At 36.7% G+C, this 25,966-nt stretch overlaps 1 protein-coding gene across 2 annotated transcripts in view; it reads right to left on the reverse strand.

Annotated features, from left to right (window-relative positions):
- DHX9 (DExH-box helicase 9) overlaps nt 1-25,966 on the reverse strand; it is a 54,790-nt gene that overhangs the window by 14,615 nt on the left and 14,209 nt on the right. The window contains exons 4-15 of one of the 2 annotated variants that reach the window (XM_082612926.1): nt 22,641-22,755; nt 19,922-20,034; nt 19,168-19,316; nt 16,761-16,807; nt 15,136-15,272; nt 14,761-14,850; nt 14,494-14,655; nt 14,277-14,354; nt 13,546-13,737; nt 5,438-5,579; nt 4,918-5,000; nt 799-955 (exon numbers count right to left, since the gene is read on the reverse strand). In XM_082612926.1, coding sequence (XP_082469052.1) covers nt 799-955; nt 4,918-5,000; nt 5,438-5,579; nt 13,546-13,737; nt 14,277-14,354; nt 14,494-14,655; nt 14,761-14,850; nt 15,136-15,272; nt 16,761-16,807; nt 19,168-19,316; nt 19,922-20,034; nt 22,641-22,755 — 1,465 coding nt within the window. Of the gene's footprint in view, nt 1-798; nt 956-4,917; nt 5,001-5,437; nt 5,580-13,545; nt 13,738-14,276; nt 14,355-14,493; nt 14,656-14,760; nt 14,851-15,135; nt 15,273-16,760; nt 16,808-17,650; nt 17,777-19,167; nt 19,317-19,921; nt 20,035-22,640; nt 22,756-25,966 lie in introns of those variants that run through there. The other variant, XM_082612927.1, reaches the window with a different exon arrangement.

Consider the following 25,966-nt stretch of genomic DNA (forward strand, 5'->3'; position numbering starts at 1 on the left):
ATCCAGTACCACAGGGTTCATTCAAGCCTTCCCTCATACTTACCTGTAACCTCCCACTCCAGCAGTAAACCTGGTTCCCACCATCTGTCATCCATTTAATTATTTTTTCAATGCCAGTATGCATGCAAAGCAGTTGCAAGATTATTAACCTTACCCTCGTGAGATATGAGTGCACTGACTTTTATCTCAGAGCTACCCTCACCTTCTGAATTTCAAGTTAGCATCCTGACATAGCCATTCATCATTTCATATGTACACTGAAAATTTTTTAGCTTATTTTCATGCCTTCAATTAGACTGTGCTGTAATTAATTTTTAAAACCAAGCTACTAAATGACTATTCTAGAAAATGGTGATGACAAAATCTTCTAAATAAACTCTTAACGATCAGAAATATTTGACCTTGAAACACTCATCTTAATCTCATTTCAAAATCTGCCTGCTCTGGTTCTAGGAAAGATTGATCCTCTAGTTAATCTGACCCTGGCTGCTTAAACTTTTAACAGTTATTTCCCATGAACATCTATAGGCATATTAATTTACACTTGGCTATAAAATCTTACAAGTTAACTTTAGCTGTAAGGACAGGAAATTTACTGGATATGCAAACTCCTCAAGTTGTAAATGAAACTCACTACTGCTTGACTAAAACCCCAAGAACGTTATGATGCATTTTTGATACCCTCATTCGGATTTTATTTTAAATATCCTTTAAACTATTACTCCAATCTCTAGGATTAAGAAAATCCACACACTACAAAAAATGTTCACCCTCCCATCCCACCCCCACGATATTTACCTTGAACTGGGTAAGTCCTCCCATAAACTTCAATGATTGGGCAACTGAAGAAATATTCACAGAACATGCTCGTATCAATAGTAGCAGACATGAGAACAATGCGAACTTCAGGATATGCCTGAACGACATCACGCAACACTACCAAAAGGAAGTCAGTCTATTAAAACACAAACGGAAAAATAAATGCATTGAAAAGTCCTCGCTCACAAGGTACAGCTAAAAGATTTCTTGTGTTAATAAGCCACAAGGTATCAGTGAAATTCAGTTTCTTGGGCGGCTTGTAGAAGTAAGATGAAGGATTACAGTGGGATACGGTAACAGTATTTTTAAGAACAGTTGTAACCTACTCGTTGTGGGAATTAGAAATGAGCGCTACTAGGGTAGGGGAAGGGAAGGGAAGAGAAAAAAAAAACATTAAGGAGAGGAAATTTTCAGTGAAATTTGTATTTTCAGTTGCACAAACTACTAGAGAAAAGGGGAAAGCCATGATGAGCCAAGTATCAGTTTTCCAATCACCTGTAAAGTGAATCTTACAAATGCTGAAAAGGCTATATTTAGTCCATTCAAACAAAATAATGGTCGAGACATTTATTATTTAATAATGTAAAGTTTCCATCAACCCACCAAATAATAACATGAAAGCTAGAACTCTGATAAAACTTTTCTCCAGCTATGGGGTCTTCAAGTCCATCACTCTGCCTCCCCAAATAGAGAAATCCACCATCCTGAATCTTTTATTAGTCCTTTTCATATACCTTTCCTCTGTTCTATATGCATATCTAACTAGACATACATATATATATATATATATATATATATATATATATATATGCATGCATACATATATTTTAAGGTTTACCTATTCTTAACTTTATGAGAAGGTATATTTTATGTTATCTTTGGGGATTTCCTGTTTCACATCCTATAGCACTCTTAAGACTCACCCACGTGTGAATCACCAGTTATTCTTTCTGATGACTATTTAAATATCCCGATGTGTGTATGTACCCATTAATTCACCAGTAGATTTCTGGTAGTAACTACTGCAGGTATCTGGGTTGTTTCTGGGATTTTACTCTTACAAACATTTGCTACTCTGAACATCCTAGTTCATGTCTCCTACGGTACATACGCAAGTTCCTGTGGGTAAGTGTAGGTATGGAACTGCACTCATAGGATGTATAAATGTTGAACTTTTGCAGATAATGCTCAACTATTTTCCTAAGGTATTCTACCAGTTCATAAACCACTATGAGCAATGGATAAGAGATCCTGCTGATATTTATATTCTCTAATACTTGGCATCATCACTTAAAATTTTATTAATCAAATGGATATAAAGTAGATGTACCTTATTATGGTCTTGGTGTGCACTTTCCTATTCACCAATGAGACTGAACACCCCATCATATGTACTAGCCAAATATCATTCCTCTTTTGTAAAATGCCTATTTCCTTGTTTTTCTACTGAGTCATCTGTACTTTGCTTACTGATTTGTAGGTGTTTATATTTTCTATATTAATCCTTTGTTGGCTATATTGGAATCTTCTAGCTTGTGGTTTTCCTTAAAGTATCTTTTGAATGAATACACGATCTTAATCTTAATACAGATGAATACCTCAGTCTTTTGTTTCATGGTTAATGCATTTCATGTTCTAAGAAATTCTTCCAGAAGGTCTAGAACTATGTTGCCCCAAAAAGTTGTGGCTATTGAGCATATAAAATGTGCCTGGTCTAAACTGAGATGTGTTCTAAGTGTAAAATACACAGACAGATTTTGAAGACTTAATATGAAAAAAACCCGCAAAAAAAAGTCAATATATTTTTTATATTGACTACATGATGAAAATATTTTAGATATACTGAGTTAATTTTACCTGTTTCTTTTCACCTTTTAAAATATGATGCTAGAAAATTAAAAACTGCATGTGTAGGCCACCTTATATTTCTACTGGATAGTGCTGTCTAGATGTCTACTTATATATTCTACTCAAGAGTTTTAAAACTGCTTTGGCATTTAAGTCCTTATCTATCTGGAGCTGATTTCTGCATCTGGTTGTAAGGTAAGGATCCAAGTTCAAGTATTTCCTTATGGATGACCTACTGTTTCCAGCTCCATTTACTGAACAGTCCATTCCCTTTCCACTGATGTGACATGCCATCTATCACTTACTCTATTATACCGAAGCTGCATGCAACACACTATCTGTTTCTACACTCTGTATTATTGTTGGTCAAACCGTCATCTCATCTACTATACTGTCTAATTATTATAGGTTCAAATTAAGTCCTGAGATCTGTAAAGCAAGACCCTTCATTCTGCTCTTCTACAGGAGTCCTTGTTATTTTGGGCCATAAATCTTCCCTATAGGTATTTATAATCAGCCTATTAACAAAACCTATTGGGAATGGATTAGAATTGCATTCAGATGTGGACCAACTTCAGGCAAACTGACATCTATATTATATTAGCCGTGAACATAGTCTGGTCTTTTCTAGTGTTTTGTAATGAAGTTTTGTTTTTCCTGTATAGGTTCTACATGTCTTTTTGTTGGACTTAGTCTTAGGTGTTTGACATTCTGACTAGTGCAATGGTATCTTTAGTTGTTTTCTAGCTGTTTGTAATGTACACAATGCAACAGACTTTTGTATATTAACTTTTTTTCCCAGCCATACTGCTAAATGTTTCTCTTTTTTTTTGGCCGTGTGGCATATGGGATCCTTATTCCCCGACCAGGGATTGAACCCGTGCCCCCTGCAGTGGAAGTGCAGAGTCCCAACCACTGGACCGCCAGGGAAGTCCCCTATTCTTTCTAATAATTGGTCTTTTAAGTTCTCTTGGGTTTTCCCCGTAAAGTGACATTTAGATAAGGTTCATCTGAAAGAGAACATATGTTTCTGCAAAGGTGTTTTTCCATTTTTACTGTGAATAATACATTAATATAGACCTGACAATCTTTCAAGAAAAGTTGACCAAAGCCACTTATTTTGGGGGAAAATAGTAATGATGATCCATGATGTTTCTAGTGTGACCTGGAATAATTTAAACTCTAAGAACATTGGTATGTTACCATGCTAGTAAAGAAAATACTGAAACATTTATTTTGATTAAGTTAATTGGGGGGGGGACATTAGTTTTCAAAAGATTCTGAATGACAAAAGCAGCAAAAATTTTATCCTGCGGAATAGATTTGATTTAAAAAGGTCATCTGAAAGACCATGCAAACTTTCTTACTTGCTTTAGCTCAACCATAAAGATCAAAATTTTGCTAAAACCAAGTATGATGAACAACAACGGCTATGGAATTATTTTCTAAAGAGGAGGAGCTCCAATGAATGTTTTAAGTAACAGTAGCTTGGAAACAGTTTGAATGACATACTGTCCACCCACTAATACCTTTGTGTGGATATGTAAGACAGTGCCATAAAAACAAGTCACTGATTTATGGTATCAATCTTTGAATTATACAATTGTATAATAAGTTAATTCTATACAAGTTTTGCCAAGGACCAAAAGAGGATAGGGTGTGAAAAAAATTCTAGTTTTTTCTTAATTCTGGCATGATTATCATTAATGTTGGAAAAGACTAAAGCTGCAAACATCCGAAAACACACCATTAACCATATTAAATTTAAAATTGTGGAAATTCTCTGGCTGTCCAGTGGTTAGGACTCGGCGCTTTCACTGACATGGGCCCGGGTTTGATCCCTGGTCAGGGAACTAAGATCCCGTAAGCCAGGCGGCGGGGGGAAAACAATGTAAAGTTTATCACAGATAAATTTTCAATTCAAAGAAAAACTATTAAAATTCCATCAGCTATTCAGTGATAAATCATTAGTTCAGTTGCTGAATTATGCTAACTTAATGATCACTGCAATAATACTTACTTTACAATAAGAGGTCTTTACTTTTAGAACTCTGTGCTTTAATAAAGGAAAAAAAAGGGTTTAATGGCTTTGCTAAAAAGGGTGTCCAATATCTTAGTGACTGAAGTTCATAACTTTGATAGAAGTTGTAAGCTATGGGAAAATGGAAATAAAAGAAAGACATTCTACTTCATTTCTCTTTATTCAGAATTTTAGCACTGGTACCTTACCATCACTCTCAAGTTACTTACATTTATGTCTCTTTCATGTATTTCATCTACAATTACATGACTGATTCCTCGAATGCCTGCTTCTAATTTTCTTAGGAGTACACCTTGAAAAGAAAATCAGAGTAAACACTGGAGATGAGTTTCTATGTTAAAGTAGGGAGGTAAGGAAAAGTGCAAAGAAACCAATTTCTAGACAATCACTATGCTTCAACTACTATAACCCCAGCGTTTTAGGAAAGATATAATCATTGGTATATTTAAATTATTAAAGAAGTGATCATGTAGTCTGTAAGACATTTGTCTAATGAAAACATATTTAACAGTTCCAGCAAGCGGATTTCGTTTGCTCTGCACTACAATAGCCAGTAGGTACATAACACCCTCCATGAAGAAAAAAACTGCCAAAAGTTCTATTTAAATAAGAATTCTGAAACTGGGTTCTTGATTTATTATTTCCAGTCATTCTGTGCTATTATCAAGTTTTCTTCACAAACACAACGTAAACCCCAAGTGAAAGGCCAAAATAAAACAGATTACTGACCCACAGTACAAAACATTATACTGGCATGAGGGCGGGGAAGTATAGACTCAAATCGAACACTATAGCCACAACTTTTTCCAGGCTCTTCTCCTCTCTCATATGCAACTCGCTCTGCCACAGAAACTGCACTGATTCTCCTGGGCTGAGACAAGACAAAAAAAAAAGTGATTTAAAAGATACAAAAATTAGTTACACTTGTTTATTAGGGTTATTAAATCAATGTAGTAAATCTGACCCACTGCCAGCTCAGTAATCAACAGAAACAATAATAGTAGTGAGAACATTTAGGAAGCTCCAAAGTTTATTAAAAAAACAAAAAAAATTACCACTTAATTCTATTGTAGACAGTTAAAAATGCTGTTTTTCATTTTGTATATAAAGTGATTCCAAGGTTTTTATAGAAAATAAAATTTCTTCACCATTGGCCCTAACTCTTAAATGGCATCAAGTGATTTTCCAGTAGGGAAGCAGATAGATCACACATGGAGAGCTTGTTCTTATAACTTCCTACCACAGTGCAGGCACATGTTTATAAAGAACTATTTAACTGAGATGTATGGGTTATTAGGAAGGTGAACAACCTCCTTTGCCATATCTACGATTCATTCACTTATTAACTCATAAAGTAAGCAGTCATAGCTTATCTGTATTGGTATCAGGTGCCACAAAAGGTGCTAGAGATAAAAAAAAAACAAAAAACAAAAAAACACCTCAATGAAATCACTCCTGGTTTTGATGAGCTTATGTAGCTGGGAAAACTGAGTGTATATTACCTTCTCCACCAATATACATGCTGTTAGCAATAAATATGCTGAACCCTAAGGACAATTATGGGTTAAAATTTTAAGTGTTGGACCTTAACTTTTATGAAAACTTCCAAAGTGTCCCCTGTCTTCTAAGTACACAAAACAGCATTTACTTGGTGGATACCATGGCTATTATGATATCCTGAATGTATAGCTATGGAGGTACATGCAGATTTAGACTATATGCTTCCAGGTTGCCTTGTATTTGACTTTGTCAAAAAGTTCCTGATGATAGATTGTATTTTAGTTCCTAGACTGAGAACGTTTTTTCCGAGTTCCACATTTAGTTAAGTACCTATGTGATTATACCCCAGGTTATATGACATGACCATTTAGGAAATCAGAAGCTAATACAATCTTAATTTAAAACAAAAACCAACCAAACCAAAAAAAACTCCCAAACCAAAAAACCAGTAGCTTCACTAGAGCTATCAACATCCTTTGAATTAATATAAAACACGATATATTAATTTCTATATCCCAACACAAGAGTCCCTTACGGTATGGTATGTGGCTAGTAACACATACAGGTGAAGTGTACCATCACCTAGTTCATATTTATCCTGTCCAGCAAGGTAAGGGATTAAAAGATGCCATCTTGAACATACTGTACATTTTCCTGAGCTTATATTCTTTCTGGTTTATGTGCCTTGTTTCGCTGAACAATGCTAGCTTTTAATGACCATTGCTGACCAGTTCTCTGCACCTCACTAACTCTGAATAAAAGTATTACATGAAGGACTGAGTTATGCATTTGTCCATAAAGAGAAGCATTCTGCTATACACTTATGTCAGGGAATGTGAAGATGATATTCCACTAAAGGTATAAAATACGAAGTTTTTTGGGCATTTTCAAGAAGTTCTTTGCATTCTACAAAGAACAGGTAAATGCTCAACACTATTATGGCTTTTCTCTCCTTTTGTCTTTCCTACAGTTTTCAACATTTCTACTAAATAGCTGGCTTCTAGAAAAACTTCAACTCAATTAGGATATTTGACTCTTCTGAGGTGTATTTCTGTGCTACTGGATACTCAAGGATTGCTTTTACCAGCTTGAGGCTACTTTCAGGTCAATCACCTTTGTAGTTTCCAGCCTTTTAGAGTGAATATGGGTACAGCCCTCACCTCCCAAGCCATCCACGACATAGGCTGTTACAAATTAACACAAGAAGTGCTAAAACCACCATCTTCAGAAGCCCTACTGGCCAAATTTCCTTGAGTAAAAGCAGAAAACATCAATATCAAGATGACTATTCAAACAGCAAAGAAACAAATGACCCTACAATCTCCTTTCTATGTTTTATATGCTTCTCTAACTTATCGCCTTCCAATTTCAATAGCCCTGACTTCAAAATAAACACTTAAAATACATATTAAAAAGAAAAGTGCTTCTTTTATTCATAGCTGATCCAATTGGAAATCAGTATGATTCTTCCTGAGGGGAGTTTGGCAAAATGCGTAAAACTTAAAATATGCATACCCTTTGACCCAACAATTCCATGTCTAGGAATTTATCCCAGTGAAATAATCCAATGAGAGTATAAAATGTATGTACAAGTGTATTCATCCCAGCATACATAAATACCAAAATATTAGAAACAATCTTAAAGTATCTCCATCATTTAAGAATAAAATAAACGTATATGCATAAAATGGAAAATTATGAAGTCATTAGAAAATTATTCCGTTGCTTTAATAGCAGGTGAGCTGTTACATAAAGGGGACAGGTTAGGATGGTGTACATACAGTATATGTACATGAAGTCTGAAAGGATAAAGGCCAAAAGTAAAAATGATTACTTCTGGATGGTGGGATTCTGTGTGGGCTTTGGTTTCTTTTAAAATTTACTTTATTTTCTAATTTCTTCCCCAATGGGTATATAATACTTTTAGAGTCAGAAAAAAGCAACTAAAAATAAAATCTTATTCTCAGTATAATTCTTAGCTCATTATAAATATCCACAGAATAGGCATTTTGTGTGGGAGAACAATGCTTAATGTAAAAGACTATTAATGTTTAAACACTTCTCAGACTGCATGCTACCTGATAACCTATAAATGGGTTGCTCTATTTATCCCCTGAATAATTTCTCTCTTTTCCCTTGGATATTCAATAACTGTTTTACATACTGCCCTACAATGAATAAATACAAAGCAAGGTTCACCTTCTTTCTACACCTGCAGAACTACCTTTCCACATATGGTTTAACTTATCCTCTCTTAAATATTCTATAGTATATAGAAATATTCTATATTCTATAAATAAATATAAAGATTCAAGACTATAGAGACCCCCAGAACAATCATAATTAACATCTGTGTAACAACAGTAAAAACCATGACTGCATGTACTATTTTATTTGTGCTTCAGAATATAAGTGAGATTTTTTTCCATAGATAAAAACACAAGTTCACAGGTAAAGGTATTTTGCCTAAATTCATATACATGACTTTAGATGTAATACAAATTTTCTTTACTCCCAACTAAGCCTTTTCCCAATTATTCTGCCTCTTGTTATAATTTTATGTTGTATTTAGATTAAATAACAGAATAACCCATTTAAGTGAGACTAGTTAAAAAGTAGTGGTGATGAAAGCAAGGGATAATGTTAAGTCATTCCAACAGAATACTTCAAATTATCCTCCACATATGAGCTTTTCTTTACATTTTCACTGCATATTTATCTGCTCTCATTTGCTCTGTACAATCTTATTACTCTTGCCTGGAGACCAGCCATAGTAGTAGTTAGTTCTAAGGGATTACCTCTTCTTCACAATTCTATGTTCACTTTAATTAATTAAAACAGCTAATATTACCGGTAAAACTTTCCATACCACAAGCAGCTAAAGACCTGTCTCAAAGTGTTCTTTTGCAGTATTCAAAATCTGCATCCTTTATACCCCTCTTGACATTTATCCAGAACTGTAATTTCTCTTTTTAGCGATCTATAACTGAAAGAGTACTGCTTTCAGAACTTTGCACCCCTATTTCTCATCTGGGTATTTAAATACATGGTAATAGAACTAGGCTGCAATAAAATACAAGATTTCTAAGGCATCAGATATCACAAAACATACCAGACTCCACTTTCTCTATTTTCTAAGTTCTGAGTTTATTTTACATGACAGACAGCTGTATCCAGAAATGATGGTACCTTGGGGTACGTGCAGGATTGCCAAAATATTCACAGATGTTAATTTAACATACTTGATTTGCATCCTATCAATTTTAATTCACCTCTCTCAACATCTTTAAGGTCAGAAAATAACTATTTCCTATTTTCAGTTGTTGCACACTCACACCCTAAGTTTTAAGTGGCTTGAGTATGAACAGCCTGAAGGCACAAAAAGGATACAGTGAGTTTGGTATAGAATTTACACTAAAGCTGGTGGTAAGGTTACAAGTTAAGGTTTGAGCTACTCATTCTATTTTATTCTAGTTCACAATAACTCTCAACTTGTGCTCTATGACTTGAAATAACACATTTAACCAAGCACATAAAAAACTTAGGTAATGACTTCATGTGGTTTCCTATATATGACTGCAAGTGGAGGAAAAAGGAAAAATGAGGGCTTCCCTGGTGGTGCAGTGGTTAAGAATCTGCCTGCCAATGCAGGAGACATGGGTTCGAGCTCTGGTCCCACATGCTGCGGAGCAACTAAGCCTGTGTGCCACAACTACTGAGCCTGTACTCTAGAGCCCGCAAGCCACAATGACTGACTCCGTGTACCACAACTAGTGAAGCCCGCGCACCTAGAGCCCACGCTCCACAATAAGAAAAGACACCACAATAAGAAGACCGCACACTGCAATGAAGAGTAGCCCCCGCTCGCCGCAACTAGAGAAAGCCCACACACAGCAACAAAGACCCAACACAGCCATAAATGAATGAATGAATGAATCGAAAGATGACACAACAGTGATATACAAAAATTATTAACACTGTCTCAGACTGCCTTAACAGAAGTACTATATAATACCACAATTATTAAGAACTGTATTCTAGGGCTTCCCTGGTGGTGCAGTGGTTGAGAGTCCGCCTGCCGATGCAGGGGACACGGGTTCGAGCCCTGGTCTGGGAAGATCCCACATGCCGCAGAGCAACTGGGCCCATGAGCCACAACTACTGAGCCTGCACGTCTGGAGCCTGTGCTCCGCAACAAGAGAGGCCACGACAGTGAGAGGCCCGTGCACCGCGATGAAGAGTGGCCCCCACTTGCCGCGACTAGAGAAAGCCCTTGCACAGAAACGAAGACCCAACACAGCCATAAATAAATAAATAAATAAATAAATAAATTAATTAATTAAAAAAAAGAAAGAACTGTATTCTACAATGACCAATCAGTATGTTCAGGCCTACCTTCTCAGGTAGGATGCTGATGCTTCGAATGTGCTTAACAACCGCAGACTCTGTCTTCATGGCTGAACTATAGTTGTTTATAAAACAAAGGAGATATACTAGGACACTATACAAACTTTTGAAGACTTATAGGTACGAGAAATCAGAGACTGATTCGGGGACAAGCACTAGGACAAAAACATGGAAGCCACAGAATGTCGATTTCATATGACAGGTCAGTCATTTGTCCAAAATCAGAAGACACAGGCTACATCTCCACACAACTGGAAAATTTCAAGCAGAAGTTAGGTGACCATCTATAATAAACATTCCACCCTGAGTAGAAAGATGGAATAATTCTCTGAAGTATCTTTCAATTTCATGAATCTATCACTTTATGATGCAATACAAATAAAGAACTAGTGGATAAGTGAAAGCTGTTTTATACACAAAAGAAGTAGAATAACATTTGATCCACACTTCCACACTGTAGCTTCACTGCTCTTACGTTTGTTACAGCCTACATATAGAAATCTGTTCATTTTACAGATGAAACCGCCAAAAATGTCCAAATTATTTGGGAAGGGACACAAGTTAGTAAGCAAATTATACAAAGTTGAAGGCCACAGTACAAAAACTATTTTTGTCTGGAACAAATAGAAGCCATTTTTGTCTGGAACAATTTGGATTTGATAAGTCAGACAGCAGGTGAAAAAAAAATCACTTCTCACTTGGGTGGGAGTTAGTTTTTTTCATACTCATGACATGCAAACAACTTCAGAATGAGACCATAGGTGTTCAGCTCATTTGGTGAATTCAGCCATTTCTGCCTATATGGCTGAACTGTTTTGAATTTAAAAATGGAGAGTGGTAGTAAGGAAGGAGGGCAGAGCAGAGCTCAAAGTTCTTCTGTAAAATGGCACCCTCCTGAACAATATACCTCCTGAAAAATCAGATAAGCATTAAGAGCAAGTATATTTTATTGATGTACTTGAGGTTGGAACTTCTGCTGTGAGGCAAAGAAATCATAACCAGTTTTGGGAGTGAGAAGGGCAATCAAAGAACATTCTGAGAAGAAGAAAGCTAAGGGTCCTATCCCAGAAAAATGGAGACCTACCATATTTTTTTCAAGCTTAAAATATCATCCATTTTAAATGCATTCCTTCAGTCATTTTTTAAAGGCCCTCCCCAAACCCAACTCTCCTATAAAATATAGAGGCCAATTTTAAGACATACTTCATTTCAGACATGTTAAAAAAAATATGGTTTGCACATGTCCACATAAATGCATGTGTATAAACATCTTTTGCTATTTCAAGATTCATGACTCTCCCCTGAGTATCAGTTAAGCTTCCCAGGTTAAGAATTCCTAAGTCAAGGTCTGAGCCAGCCTGAGAGGTAGTATCTGGCTACTTGCAATGCTCTCCTTTCAAGTGCCAGAAGTACAGGGTTAGAGCTGACAGGAACTGCTTTAACCTAAGAAGACTGCTCTTCCCTAAGCACTGCGACAAACTTGCAGGCACTGCTTACTGCTAGAAGGTAACAACAGAATGTAGCAGTCAAAAGGGGGAATACTGAAGGCCAACTGTATGGTTATGAATCCTAGTTTCAACAACTTCCTGTGTTAACCTTGGACAATTTTAAATCTCCTTGTGCTTTGTTACTAAAAGAGAAATATTAAATAATATAGTATTTATATCTTAGCATCATAAACTTTAATTGAGTTAAAAAATATATCAACTGTTTAAAACAGAAGCTGGATAGAACTACCATACGACCCAGCAATCCCATTACTTGGCATATACCCTGAGAAAACCATAATTCAAAAAGTCATGTACCACAATGTTCACTGCAGCTCTATTTACAATAACCAGGGCATGGAAGCAACCTAAGTGTCCATCAACAGATGAATGGATAAAGAAGATGTGGCACATATATACAATGGAATATTACTCAGCCATAAAAAGAAACGAAATTGAGTTATTTGTAGTGAGGTGGATGGACCTAGAGTCTGTCATACAGAGTGAAATAAGTCAGAAAGAGAAAAACAAATACCGTATGCTAACACATATATATGGAATCTAAGAAAAAAAAAAAAAAGGTCATGAAGATCCTAGGGGTAAGACAGGAATAAAGACACAGACCTACTAGAGCATGGACTTGAGGATATGGGTAGGGGGAAGGGTAAGCTGTGACACAGTGAGAGAGTGGCATGGACATATATACACTACCAAACGTAAAATAGCTAGCTAGTGGGAAGCAGCCGCATAGCATAGGGAGATCAGCACAGGGAGATCAGCTCAGTGCTTTGTGACCACCTAGAGGGGTGGGATAGGGAGGGTGGAAGGAAGGGAGACGCAAGAGGGAAGAGATATGGGAACATATATATATGTATATGTATAACTGATTCACTTTGTTATAAAGCAGAAACTAACACACCACTGTAAAGCAATTATACTCCAATAAAGATGTTAAAACAAATAAATAAACAAACAAACAAAACAGAAGCTGGTGTATAGTATGCATTCAGCTAAAGTCAACCATTTATTTATCTTTCTATCTTTTTCTACCTTGTCTACTCTTGCTCTGACTGGTTTTTATTGAACATTAAGGTGATAAGATAAAGAGAACCAAGGTTTGGATGTATAAACTTAAGGAGAAAGTACTCTGTTTTGTTCAATTCTAGGCCCAAAGACTCCCTCTAGCCCAGACAAAAAGAATGCTCCACATGGTTCAGTTTAGCTTATCTGTGAGTTATACTGGATTAACACAGACTTAAATTCCTTTCATGCCTTTCTTTTTCTTAATTTAAAAGGGCCTAACACTCTACCACTTTCAGAATTTTATGTCACTACAAAGGGGAGCTGATCAAAGCATTAGGAATGGTCAGGCTTCTAGGTGTTTCCACCTCTCAAACCCTATCCACACCAGGCACACACCTCGTAAGCTGGCTTGCTACTTACCTGAGTTACTACAATATTACACTCTGCTGCTCGGTCATTCTGGATAAAGTCATCCAGAATAAACTGGGGAACTTGTGTGGTTTTACCACATCCAGTAGCGCCTCGGATAATAACAACTGGATTTTGACTAATTTCTTCCAGGATTTCATTTTCAAATTTCTTCACAGGCAGTAACTCTCTCTCCTGTAAGATCTGTATTAGAAAAGTTACACCTCAAATTTCTACCAACATACGTATTAGAAACAACTATCTTAATTCTAAAAAAAATTTGCCATCTCTATAAAAAGTTATTCCTTTCCACTGGCTGCGTATTCAAAATATACTTTTTCATAAAAGAATGTATATATTTATACCTCTAGTTGAACGGTCTCTTTCCATTAAATTTCTGAAGAATCTATCTTTTGGCCTTATCCACACCCTTATTTTCCTCCTTTTCTCCCTAGACATTACATATACATTTCCTTTAACATTTTAAGTTGTTTCATTCAGAAAATACCAAAAAACTACCAAAAAAAAAAAAAAGTTATTATCCCACATCTTCCACTTTAAGAATCACAGGCCCTTAACTCACAACAACTACCCTTAGAGGTAACTAGGATTAGCAGTTAGGTTAGTATCTTTGATCTACCCTACTAGAAACGGCAAAAACATATTATTCGCTGTCCTTCTGCCCATACCTAGAAAGTTCTGAGACTGTGAGCACCTTATGTCTAAATACTTCACAGACTTACTGCTTGCAAATCATGATCCTGTTCAAGCTGATACATTAATTCACTCTTGAGGTCCATGCTTATTTGTTCTGGAGTAGCCTGTAAAATGAGAAGGCAACAATCACACAAAAGCATAATTCAGCTTCAAAATGAATCATTTTTTAATCTAGATATCCTAATGAAATATATTCAAAAGTAAAACACGAGAGTCTGATCTCAAAAACAATGTTGCACTCACGTAAGCCAGGGGCCCCTCATCAATGTTGCTACTAGTCCAAGGATTCCAGTTGGATTGTGGAGGTGACCAAGGAACCACGCCCACTTGGTTCTGCCGCTGAGATGGCTCAAAATGAGCCAATTTGCCAAGGTTGAGTACAACAGGCACAGAAGGATCATCAGGCTATTAAAAATAACAGAAAACGAAACAAAACCAAAAAACAATACTAGTTGCTTGTCTGACTAGAGAAGTACAATACAAAGGTAAACTAAATAGCTGTATGCTTACTAGGGGCACGATCTCAAGATTTAGCTCTTGAATGATGTTCTGCAGCTGATGCTCCAAATCTTGAGAAAGGTTAACTTTGTAAGGCTCCACCTATAGAAAAGGGATGGCCATGAAAATCATGTAACATACACACAAACACTACTCAAATCTACTACAGTAGGGTTAAGAGTATGCAGTCGACATTAGGTCTATAATAGTCCTAAAGCCAACAAGTCAGTTCCCTTGTGAAAGAATTACTTAATGATGATTAGTAGGGCCATTTCCATTTCTTGAGGCGAGAGTCCTGGAACTATCAAACTTCTTTAGCCAAATATTAAACAGAAGCTAAATTGAATCTTACACTATCTCTTTGGGCAACTAAGTCTAAAGACTCACTGTCTCTCCTTCTTTCTTCTTTGTAAGTCCAGAGTAAGCTTCAATCACTCCAAGGTGGTAGAGTTGTCTGACAAGTGACAGTGCACAGGACTGTGCTGCCAATTTTTTATTTGATCCATGTTCGCGTGCAAAAATCCCTATAATTTAAGGTCAGGATTACCAATGACAGAAGGATAAATCGTCTAAGTAAAGAAAACATCTCAACATAAGCAACTAGGAGGTAAGGTACAAAAGCTGCCCTAAAATACAGAGTACGTTATGAGTTGTAAGTTCCTTTTCATTCTAACTGCTAACTTTAACAGCTTATCAACTAAATAGCCAACCATCTTGATTATAGGCACACGCTAAGACACATACAAATCATTATAAAAGCAAATAACCTATTTCAACAAAGTTGTTATTAACATCATTTGGCATTAAAACAGGGGAAGAAAAGAGAGTTTAATCAAAAAGCAAATCAAAGGAAAGAAAATGGGCCCAAAGTGCCTAGACCAGGAGACACCAATCTTCTTCTATGAAGGGTCAGATAATAAATATTTTAGGCTTTGCAGGCCACATCGTCTCTGTCACAATTACTCAGCTCTGTCTCTCAAGGGTGAAAGCATTCACTGACAATACTTAAACCCGGGTTTGACAAACCTATGGGCCCAGGAACTAAAAATGTTGTAAAATTTTTAGAGTCATAAATAGAAGACAGAAATAATGTGTGATATATGTGACCCACTAAGCTTAAAATATTTATCTGGACTTTTACAGAAGTTTGCTCTTCCCTGACATAAACAAATGACTGTAGCTGTGTTCCAATAAGTTTAAAATAAACTCCCATTCACACAGAGTAACTGATCTTTAAGGTCTAGGATAAAAAAATTCAACATCATCTCCTCGTGATTCATTCAAAGGCTTGATTCTATTAGAAGTCTTTGATATACTAAATTTAAGTCACCATAGTTAGTTGCAGAATTCTCAAGCTGGAAAGAATCTTTAGCCATTTCTCCCAATTTTTAGCCAAGTAAATTGAGTCCCAGCAATGTAGGTGTGATTTATTCAAAGTCACAATACTCGCTAGTAACAAAACCAGGTACACAGGGCTATTCCGTACTTTCAAGCATGACACACCGCTTGCTTTAAACTTACTAAGAATAAAGGCAATATATCTTTGCCTTTCTACTTCCTTTATGAATAACCCCAACCTATTCCTTAAGTGCTTCCTCAGGATAACCTTCTCACCTTTTCTTCTTGACTCTGTGACTCTTAAATGCTCACATTCACTTTTAGGCCTCCAATCCTGTCATCTGATTAACTCCTTTCTAAATGTCACCTAGCTAGCCTTACCCAAAGAAATTATATCTTTTATGTAGAAAGATAAAAAAACATTTAAAAATTCTTTGACAGTGGCAGATTCTTCAGTAGCCTACCACCTTACCCTTTGAAATGTAAACTAACACAATCTTTCTTTTCACATGCAAAAATGGGAAACTGGGCCTTCTAATATTCTAAAATACCCTAAATGCTACCTTGTATCATGGACTCTGTCAAATTAATAAAGCTTACATATATGTGGCTCAAGACTTTAAAGCGAATACTACTCCACTATACAAGGCTCAGAGTATCAGGGAAGCACTTACTTCTGCCCAGCTGCTTGATATAAATGGTCATTTCTGCAATAAAGCTCCTGTAAGAACATATATAAAAAAGGTTAGAAATTTCGCTCTTAGAAATTATTAAATCCAGGACTCCCAAATCAGGCAGGCTTTCCAACTGCTTAGGCAAATCAAAGCAAAAAACCACTGTAAACACTTATGCCTGTTCAATCCTAGAACAAATGAAGTACATAAACTTCAAATAATGCACAACATGGCACGAGACAGCTGTAATCAAAGTTGATGAACCAACTGTTCACGAAAAGAAAATGTTAGGGTTCTTGGTTCTATATTTACTTACTTTTAACTCTTATTTCACAGGTTGCAGTCTGAATAGCTAGAATACATTCAGTGAAAAGGAATTTTCCACTCAGCTTGAGGCCGAGAAATAAAATAGGCCTAAAACTCCTTAAATTATAGTTGTGATTGTTTTAAGATTCCTTTGCATGGGCCACCCACTAATGATTTCAATCTGCTAAGATAAGCTAAATATACCCAAGTATGCACACATACACATGGGTGTACAAACACTGTGCACATGTCAGTGGTCCCTGAGGCGGGGGTCTGATATCTGCCTGCAGTTGGAAGCAGCCCTTGATAACAAAAAATTTAGCTTACTTATATCACACTTTATTTAAATCAGGTCCTGGAGGACGAAATATTTTCGAAAATTATAGCTAAAATTGCTAGCAGATTCTAGGGAATAAATTTAGGTTTTAACAAGGGCAAAAATGCCCTTTGAAAACTATACTTTCTGACCCTTCCACTACTCATGTACATTCTAACCTTGAGTTTGTGCTGTGAATAAAAGGTTAGGTGAGACTTTAGAAAAAAAATAAATGTTAGATTCCTTCCTATACCTCATGTGAACTGACCTTCAGGCACAGCGGCTTCAGGGGTCAAAGGCCACTGGCTTTCAAGGGAACAACATCCACCCTTTCATTAATGACACCGATGCCAGTATGTTTCTCAGCCAGGCTTAAAGTCAGCACTCAATCTCATTCTCCTCCACCTAGGGGGAACAGCAACACCAGAAATCAGTTTACAATAGTTTCCCATGTGATTGCTTAGTTCAGCCTAAGCAGCAGCACATGTGTGTATGAACACAGACCTCTGGTGTTGCTGTCTGTTATGCCTTTAAATAAAGGACATATAAGGAGCAATGCTGTCCTAGCTCCCCCAACTGTCTCTGCCTTCCTCATCATAGCCTGAATTCTTCAACTTTGTATCAGAAGCCAATAAGACACTTAAAAAAAAAAGTTTATAATAAGCTTGAGGCATAAATTGTTTAACTGTTCTTAAAGTCACCAAGTGCTACTAAGCCCAATCAGTGCAGAAAAACAAAATATTTTTAAAAAATCATCAACAAATGAATCTTTTCTTTATGACCTTTGAGGGTTTTAAAAAAGTCTGACGTTAAAATTAAGTATTTGAGAATTCAGGATTGAACAAAACAATGGGAAGCAGGGGGAACCATGCTCTGAACATCATTTTGACCAGTGTCCAAGTTTTTTGTTAGTTATAATTATTTTAGGGCTGCTAGATGCAACCAAAGAACCCCTTGATTTTCAAGGGAAAAACTTTTGATGTATTTTGAATAATTTATTTCATAGAAGGACAGCAAATTAAATCATCCAGATTTCCAGTATAACATTCCCTCCCTTCCAATAAAATATCGTGCCCCCAGAAGAGTCTAATCCATATGAGCCTTCCTGGGAGTAATAATTACTACACCCTGGAATGCTCTCAGGAAGAACAGCAAGCAGGCTGAGAAACATACTGTCACTGTTAGAACAACCTCCTCCCTTTATGTTGTTTTATAAATTTAACAGAATAAAAGTGTGCTCATTTAACTCACAAAGATTGAGGCTCTCCTTCAGCCTTACAATAAGCCCTTAAAACTAGGACTGAAGAGCTGGCAACTTTCCAAGCTGATGGGAACTTTGGATCTAGACGCAATGCCATCTACCTCTGAACACTCTAAACTTAAGTGTCTAACTTGACACGCTGAAGAAATGAACATTATAACTGCCTCTTATACCACAGTGAACAATAAACTCACTACCTCTGGCTGATTTTTAAGTCAATTATGGACAAACCACTACTTGTGGCTACGAGTTTTGCCTCTCAGATTCGTAAGAGAACCTAAAAGTCTAGCAACACAGACAGCAGATTTTTGCAGAACTTCTTACACAGCTAAAACCACACTAAGGGAAAACCATGGTGAACTGCACAGTACAAATCAATAACAATTTTTCTTGGGTAAAGTAACATATCTGTTCACAATCTGCTGCTAATCCACAAACTGAACCAGATAGCACGTACAAAAATTGAACAATGGCTATACAAAACCCTAACTTACTACAGAAGGCAAAGAGTGAAACAAGCAAACCTGTTGTGATCAGGACCCACTTGGGTGTACTTATATTCTCCTTGGATCTTTTCTTTTTGGAAATATTGGTTCAGACGAGCCTTGGCATTTTCCAAGGTCCAGTTTCCATGTAGCCCAGCATTTAAATCCACTTCTTCGGATTCAAGGGTCTGTTGAATCAACGATAATTAAATTTGGCTGCACTAAGTTTAGTTATGTACACTTAAGGCACGAAAATTTATAACTTTTTTGTACCATGCTTTATAATGCAAAAGCTGTTTTTTTTAATAGTTTCTAATCCTAGTCAAAATTGAGCCAGAATTTAGTTTTTACTCCATGTGATGGCCCTATTGTATGAACAAGCTATCAGTTAATGTACTGTATTTAAACTGTTCCAAAGAAACCTTTGACAAAATTTTTTATGCTGGTTTTAACACTTTACATATATTAAGTGGAAAAGTAAGTGTTCTGTCTTATCAAAACGCTTTTACTATGAGTGCTCATGAAAGGAGGTTTACTGAGGCAACTACATTTCCTACAAAGCAGATGAAGAGATCTTTTATTAACACCATGAAAAACTGTTTTATTTCACAGGCAACTCTAATGACCAGATTTAACAGGCAGCTTAGGTTTATGGTGTTTTGGGTGGACAATCAGTCTCAAATAACTATTTAAAACAATCACCAACTTATTAAGTTGCAAATATCTTAAACCTTGCCATGAACCAAGTCCTAAATCACATTCCAGGAGGTGTAACACAGGGTTACAGCCTTACCGCTTGTACTTCTTGCTCTTCTTTTCTTGAGTAATAATCCTTCAAGTTGGCTCCTCGATCCCAGGTGGGCCCAGGAGCACCATAGCCAGAGGCCCCAATTCCAGAATTATTTTCTATTACGGGAAGAAAATGATTGTTCCCTTGATAAATCAAACTGTACGAAGATCCTAAATATTTTTAAAAAATACTCCTAATTTAGATCTTAGCACTCCATTATTAGAAATCCAACGTTTCAGTTATTTGGAAATGGGCCTGAAACCTCTATGACTTACCTGAAAAGTGTTACGTGACTGAATACAGGTCTAAATTGCTAATTCCAAAGATGGTATACAGGGGGGTGCTACAAGTAATGATCATAAGTGACTGGATAACCCAGCATACGTTATCAATGTAGCTTTAAGTTGCTGCATATGTATTGGGTTGGCCAAAAGGTTCGTTCAGGTTTTTCCTGTAAGATGGCTCTAGTAGCATTTAATTTGTCTTTAACTTCATTTAAAACAATTTTGTTAGACTGTATGTGACAGCTGTCGTATCAGCGAGCATTTAATAAAAGACTTATCAAAATTGGTGAATTTTTGTGTAGCCATTTTAATACTGAAGATGGAAGGAAGAAAAGCAACATGTTCGGCATATTATGCTTTATTATTATAAGAAAGGTGAAAACGCTACCGAAATGCAAAAAAAGATTTGTGCAGTGTATGGAGAAGGTGCTGTGACTGATTGAACGTGTCAGAAGTGGTTTGTGAAATTTCGTGCTGGAGACTTCTCCACGGTCAGGTAGACCAGTTGAAGTTGACAGCGATCAAATCGAGACATTAACTGAGAACATTCAATGTTATACCACATGGGAAATAGCTGACATGCTCAAAATATCCAAATCAACTGCTGAAAATCATTTGCACCAGCTTGGTTATGTTAATCACTTTGATGTTTGGGTTCCACGTAAGTTAAGCAGAAAAAGCCTTCTTGACCGTACTTTCCGCATGTGATTCTCTACTTAAACATGATGAAAATGTTCCGTTTTTATTTATTTATTTTTAATTATTACTTTAAAATTTATTTTATTTATTTACTTTTGGCTGCACTGGGTCTTCGTTGCTGCACGCAGGCTTTCTCTAGTTGTGGTGAGCAGGGGCTACTCTTAGTTGTAGTGTGCGGGCTCTAGGCGCACGGGCTTCACTAGTTGTGACTCGTGGGCTCTAGAGTGCAGGCTTAGTAGTTGTGGTGCACAGGCTTAGTTGCTCCATGGCATGTTGGATCTTCCTGGACCAGGGCTCGAACCCATGTCCCCTGCACTGGCAGGCGGATTCTTAACCACTGTACCACCAGGGAAGTCCCAAACGTTCTGTTTTCAAAACAAATTGTGACAGGTGATGAAAAGTGGGTACTGTACAATAATGTGGAACGGAAGAGATCACAGGGCAAGCAAAATGAACCACTACCAACTACAACAAAGGCCTGTCTTTATCCAAAGAAGGTGATGTTGTGTATATGGTGGGATTGGAAGGGAGTCCTCTATTATGAGCTCCTTCCAGAAAACCAAACCATGAACTCCGACAAGTACTGCTCCCAATTAGACCAAATGAAAGCAGCACTCGACGAAAAGCGTCTGGAATTAGTCAACAGAAAACACATAACCTTCCACCAGGATAATGCAAGACCACATGTTTCTTGGATGACCAGGCAAAAACTGCTACAGCTTGGCTGGGAAGTTCTGATTCATCCACTGTATTCACTAGACATTGCACCTTCAGATTCCCATTTATTTAGCTCTTTACAAAATTCTCTTAATGGAAAAAATTTCAATTCCCTGGAAGACTGTAAAAGGCACCTAGAACAGTTTTTTGCTCAAAAAGCTAAAAAGTTTTGGGAAGATGGAATTATGAAGTTGCTTAAAAAATGGCAGAAGGTAGTGGAACAAAAGGGTGGATACGTTGTTCAATAAAGTTCTTGGTGAAAATGAAAAATGTGTCTTTTGTTTTTACTTAAAAACCAAAGGCACTTTTTGGCCAGCCCAATAATAGCTGATTAAATGATAAAATGGTTTCTTTGCTAAGTATGATCCTGAAAGAAAGCTAACTACTAGTGCTAGAGACGGAAATAAGGAGAAGCTTAAAAGGTGTTGATAAGTGATGAATCTTGATGAGAAAGCAGAATAACTAAAAACAGTAGTTAATATTGACTGAAACTCTACCAAGTTTATTATACGGTTTTTAAAAGTTTACTCTTCATAATAATCTTATAAGTAAATACTACTGCTATTCTTGTTTCATAAACACTGGATCTGAGACTCAGGTAATTTGACAAATATTCCACTTAATCTACCCTACAGTGGACACACTAATAAAGTTTTGGTATATATAGAATTCAGCAATGACTGGGATCCATAAAGCAAACAAACAAGCCTACAATATATTTGGTAGAAAAGAAAGGGCAGTAAATAAGACCCCTTTAACCAAATGTTCTAGCCTGTGCAAAATCTATCCAGAGATCAAAAACTAGTAAAAGCTAATGACAGCAAGGAATTGAGCTGTACCAATTTATAAAAGAGATTAAATAATCTGGTGGTATTCGCAAGCTTATGTAGTTCTTGGGTTCTCTGAAAATTATGAGTTTACTATAGTTATTTCTATCTATCCAAGTGAGAAAGAAAGATGATGACCATGCAAGATGGCGTATCTTATTCTCTCAGTCATGTGCACACATTCAAGTCCCTTACCTGCCTTGAGAGCCAGATGTGGAGGAAGAGGTCCTCCCATGGTTGTTGGTAAACCTCCACCAGTATCTGCTGTGCTGTCAGGTGCATCAGTAATTGGGGGCGGAGGGGGTGCTACCTGCAAGAGGAAAAGTCAAGGCAGTGTCAGTAATTTTGCCTTCAGAGACTATTAAATTCTTTTATTCTTAGAGGAGGTCCACGTGTCACCCCTCCTTTCCTCATAATATTAACATCTTTGTTTTTTCAGTATTATAAAACTATTATGCTCTCATTTCAGGCAGAAAAGGATAGGGTAGTAAAAATGGTCATAATTTTCCATCTGGAGATTACATAATTATGTAGATGAATACAGTTTTTCCACAAAAAGTGGGATCTTTTTTCCACAAAAAGTTTATGCTGTATAGTTAACTTACCTTTTCCACTTAATATCTTTTTAAAAATAAAATATTTATTTATTTATTTATTTGGCTGTGGCAGGTCTCAGTTGTGGCACATGGGCTTCTCTCTAGTTGGGGTGCTCGGGCTCTAGAGTACGCAGGCTCAGTAGTTGTGGAATGCATGGGCTTAGCTGCCCCGCAGCACGGGGGATCTTAGTTCCCCAACTAGGGATCGAACCCGCATCCCCTGCACTGGAAGGCAGATTCTGAACCACTGGACCACCAGGGAAGTCCCTCCACTTAATCTTTATAAATATGTTCAACTTCCAAGAAGCACCTGTTAAGAGACATCTACGTGGTAGACATTATTATGGGTACTGAGGATAAAATAATGAACCAACCAGATGTTCTGTAGTTTCAGAGCTATATTCAAACAGCTACATTCTAATTCTGTATTCTTGCAGAGCTAAATAAACAACAAATAAATGCACAGTATGTCAAGTATAATACAATACTACCAGAAAAGAAAAATAGGGACTGTGGGAGATCACAGTCTCCATGTTAACAGACATTCAGACTGTAGCCAATCTTAAATCATAAAACAGCACTGCCATAAACTCTTTGTACTTTGGCTTATTTCTTTTGGGAAAAATTCACGAAAGGGAACTTCCTGGGTTAAAAGGCATCAAGATTTAAAAAAGCACCATAGCACTCTACAGAAAGGCTGACTTCCAAGCTTGCACTCTATATGAGAACCTACTTCCCCACAGCCTCACCAATCCTCGGAATTACAGCATACGTCTTACATCTTTACCAGCATTAGTTTTGTTTTGTTGTTATGGCGACCGGTTATTTTCATTTACATTTTCTTTGCCCATTACTCAATCTGGATAATTCATCATTCCCACTAATTTCTAAGAATTTAATATTTCAGTGCTATTCACTGTGTCATACAAGTTGCAAAATAATTTGTCCTTTTCCTTTTAACTTCGTTAAACGCTGCTTAACGTTATTTTGTTTTTGTTTCCGCAGTCAAATCTAGTTTCTGCTGTGACACCTCAGTAAAATGGCCTTTCCTATCCTGAGACCTGTTCTACGTTATTTGCATATACACATAGGCACATGTATGCATATACCATCCCTCCCCATCTTGAAACTAGTATCATGCAAATTTAGTTACTGCAAACTAAAAATAATTAAGAATCTTTATTAATATATAGCAGGAATAGCTAATACTTTTAACTTCTTCAAATTCTTCAGCAATAATTTTTCCTGATTACCCTTTTCATCTAATTTCCTAAATATTATGTTAAATTTATAGAACTTACTCAGGGAGAATGGACTTCCTGACAATGAGCTGGCTGCTGTCTTACAATAACACCCCCACCGGCTGACATCTTCCAGTAACACGTGCGCCCAAATATGCGGCTCTACATTTCATCACTCTTCTAATCTGCTGAGACAAATATCTCATGCTTCTTCAAGTTTTATTTAAACATTTTTTCAAGGATGCTTGGAGAGCAAATAAACTTGCAAGATGAAGACAATATCTTCCTCCAGGGTAGGAGGCAAGAGGAAGACAATATCTTCCTCCAGGGTAGGAGGCAGGTTTGTTTCCTAACAAGGATGATAAAGATAGCCGGCAGGTTTGCCAGCAGCCCCCCAACACTGGGGGCTTTCCTAAGCTCAGGTGCCTCAGCTGTGATACAGACCCACTGTGTCCTCAGCATCCACCTGGACCTACTCCACACCATCCCCCAAGGGGTTCAGGGACAAGGGGGAACTGAGGCAAACACGAAGAGTATGGTGCCTACTATCCCATGAGTAACAACATCCTTTGTCTCTGACTCAAAAGTCTTGTGTCTTCTGCCAGTATCTATGAAACTGTGGCAATCTGAATTGTTAGCTTGCAAGTATGGTAAAATCTCAGACTCTTAAGAGTTCTTGATGCTATCCTTCAGTGAAAGTCCATTGCACTGTTCTTACAGGTCCTACAAACTACATATGCACAAGTTCTTTATAATTTTTACTATTATAGTAAGATATTTGTCCAATTAAATTCTTGATAATATTTACACCTCATTTCTTTCTACATATTCCTTTTATTCCTTTATATTTACTGCATTACACTGAGTAATGGTGGTGACAGTGGACACCTTGGTCTTGTTTTAACTTTACAGAAGTTCCCCTAGCACAGGGCATCTCCAACTATCCGCGATGAAGAACTGGCTTTGAGTTTTTTCCCCTAATCCACTGGGAACAATATTTTTGTAAAATATACCAAAAATAAATTCCTAGAAATATGAAATACTAAAACATAAAATACAAGCCCAAGTTTTCTAATTATTAGATTCAACAAATACAAGTTTACTGTCAAAACATCTATAAGTATTTCTAAATTCTTACTCATTTCTGTATTTACCTCCTCACAAACTGTAACACACACTTTGAGCAGCACTTTTTTAGTACAGTGTTCACTATTATTTTTAGATGATACCTTTTAGCATGTCTGGGAAGTATTTTTCTACTCCATTTCCTAAGTACCTTATTGGTAGTAAGCACTTAATCCTGTCAAATGTGTTTTTTAAAACCTCTATTAAGTTGATCACCGAGTAGATATTTCTTCTAGACTCATCAATGCGCTACAGTAAAAAAGTCGGATTACAGGGTTCTGACTCAGATCTGCTAGAGGTGTCGTAAGATATGGTATGTGCACCAAATTACTCTTCTCAAATACGAAACATGCTGCGTTCTCAAACCCCTCTAACCACGTGAGTTTCTGATAAAGGACTGTGAATCTAGTTACTTTTTTCTTAATTAGACTTGGGATGGACTATTTATCTTTTACAAAGAACATCAAAAATTTTTACTTACCACTTTTATTGATACTTTTTTCTTTTCTAATTCAGCAATTTCTGATTTTGCCTTTATTAATTTCTTCCTGTTTTATCT

The sequence above is a fragment of the Mesoplodon mirus genome (genome assembly GCF_964341445.2).
Source record: "Mesoplodon mirus genome assembly, chromosome: 3".
Lineage (NCBI taxonomy): Eukaryota > Metazoa > Chordata > Mammalia > Artiodactyla > Ziphiidae > Mesoplodon > Mesoplodon mirus.